Raw genomic sequence first — 5985 nt, 5'->3', positions numbered from 1 at the left:
GTGTCCCACACTCTGGAAGAGCTGAAGGTCATGAATCTTTTAAGATGGTTGACAGCTGCTGTTAAAAACCAAGTAGAAGAAACCTGGTTGCCAAAGTAATGTTGCCAAATTGCTATTGTCGTATTTGTTGAAATTCTTCTGTTTTAAATTCAATGTTTGGCATTTACGTGATTCAATTGCTTAGATCTGATCTTGAAATTCACGAGTTCGCATTAACATGTAATCGATAGGGAATGAGATAAAGCATATTTGGCGTGCTGTCCGAAGAGAGGGCTCCGAGCTTGAGATTTTAGCCCGAACCCAGAGTACTCCCCCCTCTTTAACTGTGATAAATGAATCTAGATGAAAGTGAGGTGATGGGGTGGAGAAAGGATGCTGCAAAAAATCTGTCACGGGAGAGAGGTGAGGGACTGCCATTTATAGGCTCCTCTTTGCACTGATTGGTTGGATCTCATGACCATGCTCCTCCCGAACTTAGTTAAATAAACTTCATAAGTGTCATTCAAAATGTTGTAAAATAGCATCACCCCAAATAGGGCTGTATTTCACCACTGTATTCACCTCGTGGGAAAATGTATGTTTTATTTATATTTGTGACCCAGTCTGTAAAAACCCAGCTGAAATAATTTTGATAAAAAATGTTTTTGGATAAACTGATGCAATAGGAAGACTTCAGAGACTTTGCATGATTTTATTAAGCATTTATTAAGGAATACATTTGAGAAAATCTTGTATCAGTTAATTAAAATGAAAATTGCCTTGTCAGGCCATTGCTGCATATTCACAAAATCTTATATTCTTTCTTAAAACTTGAACTTGTTACAAAGACATACATACATTACATGGCATAAGATCAAATGTTTTGACGATCAAAATGTCAGTCAAACCTTATTATTTTCCATTGATCTTTGAACAGGGACGTTGTTTCATTTGGCTGATTTAACTTTGTTAAAGCTCCACTGTGTAAGATCTACTCCCATCTAGCGGTGAAATTCTATATGACAACCAACTGAATATTACTTTTTAGCCCCCCCCCCATTCGGAACGCGCTTTAACTTGTACAGTGGCCGTGTCAGGCCGTGGACATGGCTTCCAGTACAAAGCAAAAGCAATGAAAAATTATGAACAATTTGCAATGTCCTTTGCCTGTGATCCATCAAAGCACACAGATTTATGTTAAACATGGAAAAAGTCAGATTTTCATGATATGTCCGCTTAAAATCACATACAAAAAGCAACCATAAACGTAGCTTTGACACTCCTTTTTCATCGACGTGAGGAAAAATATCCTAGGGGCTGTTACACTTGATATTATGATGCGTTTTCGTCGATCGGATCACAAGTGGACGAGAGAGACACATCACGTTTACACTTGCTGTTTAAATCCGTCTCTTTTTGTCCATTTTCGACCGCTTCTCTCCAGATTAATGAGGGGATGGTGTGTGGACGAGTCCCTCTCCTGTCATTTAAACATGAGCGGGAGTAATGACGGGTTTAAATAGACGCAAAATAATATTATGTCAGAGTCCAATGCTTGTGTTTTAAGTAAACATGTTACATGTCCGTGTAACTTTATATATGCACAACCGGCGCAACGTCATAGAATGTCTCTAAACAGGTTCACGCCCACTTTTGGGGGAAACAAACTAGACTTCCCATTGACTTACATACAAAATAGCAGAACAAAGCAATGTTCGTATACAGCTGGCAGGCGTAAATAACTTAAGAAATTATTCAGATTAAACATATTGAGTAATTATCTGTCCACCCACCCTGAGCGCGAAAGAAACATTAACACATTTAATTTGGTCAATATCAAAACATGTCCCTTTCATTCTAACATTGACCAAATTAAATGTGTTAATGTATCTTTCGCCCTCTATGGCAGGCAGGGTGGACAGATATTTACGTTGCTTTGTTCCGCTATTTTGTATGGAAGTTTATGAGAAGCCTAGTTTGTTTTCCCCCAAAAAGGGGCAGTGACGAAATGTACAGTCAAGTTCCCAGATGTGCCGGTAGTCTGTATGTAAGAGCTTTCTCTGATATTGGTGAAAAAAGATTGCGCAACTTTCACACGCTTGTAAAATGAAACAAAAGACACTAAAAAAGGCTAAAAATAGCGCTGTACACCGTGTGTTTGTGCTAGAGGTCAGAAAAGATGAAAAACATTTATCTCAGTACCTCAGATTACATAAATGGGCAGAGAGACGGCATCTGGCTGTACGAACACATTAAACCACATGCGTGTTTACACTAACAAGTGTTATGCATAATCATGCTATAGTTAGCCAAGTAACTATAAAACTTTGAGTTTACAACATATACTGTATAGTTTTAAACAAATATGCTGAATTACCTCTGGAGAAGATAGAAAGCAGGCAACTTCGGTGTCCCTTGAGGCTCATGATCTTGGAAAACTAACATTACTCCAATATCGACTTTGGTCTTGTTATTTTTCCTGTCGCTTTGTCGTTTAAAATCCCCCTTTCGCTTTCTTGGCAACGTGTTTTAATGTCCTCGAGAATAGGTCTGCAACAGGTTTTCAAATCTGCCTCAAATCAAAGCATTAGATTGCGGGATCATCACGGTGTGCGGCTGTTGTAAAATCCGAAGGATTCAGTCTATGTAGGTCGCATATGCAGGCTGCATACGTAATCAAGCCTGGTTTATTTAAATTAACTGAGCATTACATTTGCAAGTCATAAGCATATTACATCAATTTACAATTAACCAAGAATAATTGTCTGCTTTATAATTGTTAATATTCTGAAATAAGACTGTCTTAATGACTTATACCGCCTTCACATGCAACCTCGGGAGGCTTCAGCTAGCGGCCAGCGTGAGTGTAGTCTGAAAGAGTGAAAGGCGGAGCTTGAATTTCAGGAATGTCCCTCGTTGGCGAATGTATTTCAAAGATGGAGGCACAACATGGATTCTTTTTAAACTCGTCTTTATTTTGATTAAAGCATTTTTTGATCGTCATGGCCAGAGTCTTCTTTTGTCTTGTGTGTTTCCTAGTTGCTTTTTGACTGTAAAGCACTAACAACATTTTTCATTTTCATCATTTTCAGTGCAACTGTTTCCATTCTCTTTTTTCTTTCTATCATAATGCAGCGCTCTTTTTCAAGCAGATTCTCTCCCCTCGCAATCTTTTCCACAATAAGAGCCTCCTGTTTCATTTTCTCAAGCCCAATGATTCGGTCCTCGAAGCCAGGTTTTTTCTCCTCCTCCTCTGTTTTGATCAGGATTTTAAGGTATTCTGCTGTTGAGAGAGATTTTGGCTTCAGCGCAATTTCATCCAGTCTTCTTAAACAATCGGAGGACAGTTTGATCAGATTCATTAGTTTGTCTTCAATTACTTTGAATTCATCTTCAAGCGCATCAAGCATTTGTTTGGAATCCATAAATTTCCCTTTTGCCTTCATGAAGTTCTCCTTCAGCTCATTTATAGTTTTTTTCTCTGTTTTTGTTTCGTACGACCACATGACTTTTTCCCGTACATGTTTTGTGTAATGGCAGTTGTCAGGACACATAACACAGTTGCCATCATCGCCCATCACAGCACAAGTATTCACAGAATCTTCTTGAGGAAGGTAGCAGCTGGAGTGACACGTGAAGAAGCAGGCGTTGCAGTTCATGGTAAAACAGTTTACAAGAGTTCTGACGGCATGCATCACATCCACTTCTTGCTCGAAATTCTCACTTTGTTCCATGTTCTCACTTTCATTTTTCAAACATTGCTTGAGTTTCTTGATCTCACTCAGTTTAGAGAGGCCAGCAGTTATTTGAGGGGTCAGACTTGCCATTGCATTCTCAAGACGTGCTCGTTCCTCCAAGACCTTTATAGTCATTGTCAGATCTTTACTTTCAATGGCCCCCAGTGCCTTAAAAAAACCTCTCATCTGTTTGAAGGTTGATGTCCAGACCATTTCGCTATATTTTTGATCATCACCACCTTCCTCGGAGTCATCTGAATCATTGTCGGACGCTGTCAGTTCTTCTGCTTTTTTGTTTGTAAACACAGACGAGTTGTTGAACTTGAAGTGAGTTGGTTGTCCCTTTTTATTTTTCTGACAGGGCAGATCAGCGGCTTTGATGGCTTCCAGGACCGGAATGTCTTTACCATCTGCGAACGTCACCAGTATCATTATATTCTGAGCAATGTCCTTGCCAAAAATGGACAAAATGGAATCAAATATGTACCTTTGGTTGGCACTAAGACGGGCAAGAGAGGCCTGGACAACAAAACAGACAGCATCAATATGATCGATTCCCAAAGGGTTACAAAGAAAGCTTTTCATCTGCTCCATTATCAGTTTATCATGTGCAATTCCTCTTGTATCCCCAAATCCCGGCGTGTCAACGATTGTGAGAGAATAGGGAATTTGAAAGCCAGCCTGATTGTACAGCTCATAAGATGAGATCTCAGATGTCTGACTTTCAGCCTGTGTGCGATTGGTCACTTCATTGATCAGTTTGAAGCGATACGCATCCTGCCACTTTACCCCCAGAATGTAATTGATCATGACATTGAGCAGCGTGGTTTTTCCTGCACCTGTCGATCCCAAAAGAAGAATGACTTTGTTTTTCACATCTTCTACCTTTTTTCCAAAAACATACTGATTAAAATTTACATTTTCACCAATTTTTTTGTGAAGTGTCAGTGCATAAATTGAAGGATTCCCTTTGTGGATACGAGCAGACTGCTTTAGGAATAACTCGCTTCCATCTTTGCCTGACAAGTTACATTCAGAACTGGTAGAAAACACAGATTCAGGGCTAGGAAGACTTATTCCATCACCACCACAGTTTGCGAGAACTTTAATTGTGTAATCTGTGTTTTCTTTCAGTCGTTGAAGAGTATACTCCCTGTAGGTAGATTTCACTGACATCCATGGCATTTCATTTTTCTGATCTTTCTTGAATTCTCTAAATTCCAACACATATTCAGTGACCAGGATGTCTTCACCAACAGATGTAGGAACTTCCCAGGCTACAGTCACAGTTTCAGCTTCCACTCTTTTTATTATGGGTGTGCCAGGAGGAGCACATGGACGGGTCTTAAGGAATGATGTTGCATCGCTGGGAAGACTTTGCCCAGGACGACACACAGCCTTGCAGCTGAAACGATATTCTTTATGTGGTTCTAAGTCCTTGACTGTGACCTGGTCAGAAATCCCATCAGTGTACATCTCTGTCCATTCAGAGTTTTGCTTTGACTGGTATGAAATACAGTATGAGTCCACACAACCAGCACCATGTTCAGGAGGTGTGATTTGCAGATGTATGCGATTATGCTCAACACTCAAGATGATCGGTGTTGGAGGTTTTGAAGGAAGCTCATACTGGGAGCTCACAAGCCTTCCCCTTTCATAAACATGAATTGAGGAGGCAGTGCTGAGCTTGTCTGGGATTGATGCAATGCCGAATTCAATATTTCTTCGTTTGTTATTTGCTTGTTTGAAATCTAGAAAGGCCTGTATGTTCTTTCTTGTCAGTGCAGTTACATCTCCAGAGGAAAACCATTTTTCAACCTTCATTGACGAACCTGGTTCATAACTTAATGGGTCCCCCTTGTTACATGAAGGTTTCTTAAGGTAATTCTCCAAGTCTGTAAGGTATGTTTCCATTTCATTCAGGGAGGAGAGTGAAAAAACTATTACATAATCATTGGTTGCGTTCAAGACAACCTTGTCCAATTCATTGCTGGATGAAAAGACAGGGACTTCATTCATAATCTCTTGGTAAGATCTGACAACATTAATCTCACGCTCTCTGTCTTTAAGATACTCTGCTATCAGAGCACTTTGAAATGGAGATCTTTCTTTGCTGTTTAGAACATCCACAAGATCCTGTTCTTCATTCCCCCCACCTCTTATAGATGGAAGAAGCTTGCATAGACGTTTTTGAAAAACAAGTTTGTACTCTGAACAGAGGTCTTTAAATTTTCCGAGCTTGGACTTGATTTCAGGGAATTGAATGGCA

At 39.8% G+C, this 5985-nt stretch overlaps 1 protein-coding gene across 1 annotated transcript; it reads right to left on the bottom strand.

The window, feature by feature from the left end:
* Nucleotides 1–2840: 2840 nt before the first annotated feature.
* On the bottom strand, nt 2841–5541 carry LOC135744242 (uncharacterized). Its single transcript, XM_073815069.1, has one exon. It carries the CDS (start codon nt 5538–5540, stop codon nt 3015–3017), a length of 2526 nt encoding a protein of 841 aa, XP_073671170.1. The 5' UTR covers nt 5541; the 3' UTR covers nt 2841–3014.
* Between the last annotated feature and the right edge of the window lie 444 nt (nt 5542–5985).

This window comes from Paramisgurnus dabryanus, chromosome 6 (genome assembly GCF_030506205.2).
Source record: "Paramisgurnus dabryanus chromosome 6, PD_genome_1.1, whole genome shotgun sequence".
Classification (NCBI taxonomy): Eukaryota; Metazoa; Chordata; class Actinopteri; order Cypriniformes; family Cobitidae; genus Paramisgurnus; species Paramisgurnus dabryanus.
The sequence above is the reverse complement of the archived record's forward strand: the minus strand, read 5'-3'. Positions and strand labels throughout refer to the sequence as shown.

Excerpts from the sequence above, each read along its gene's own strand:
- LOC135744242 (XM_073815069.1), bottom strand. The coding sequence starts at position 5,540 with ATGAAGGTTGAAAAATGGTTTTCCTCTGGAGATGTAACTGCACTGACA.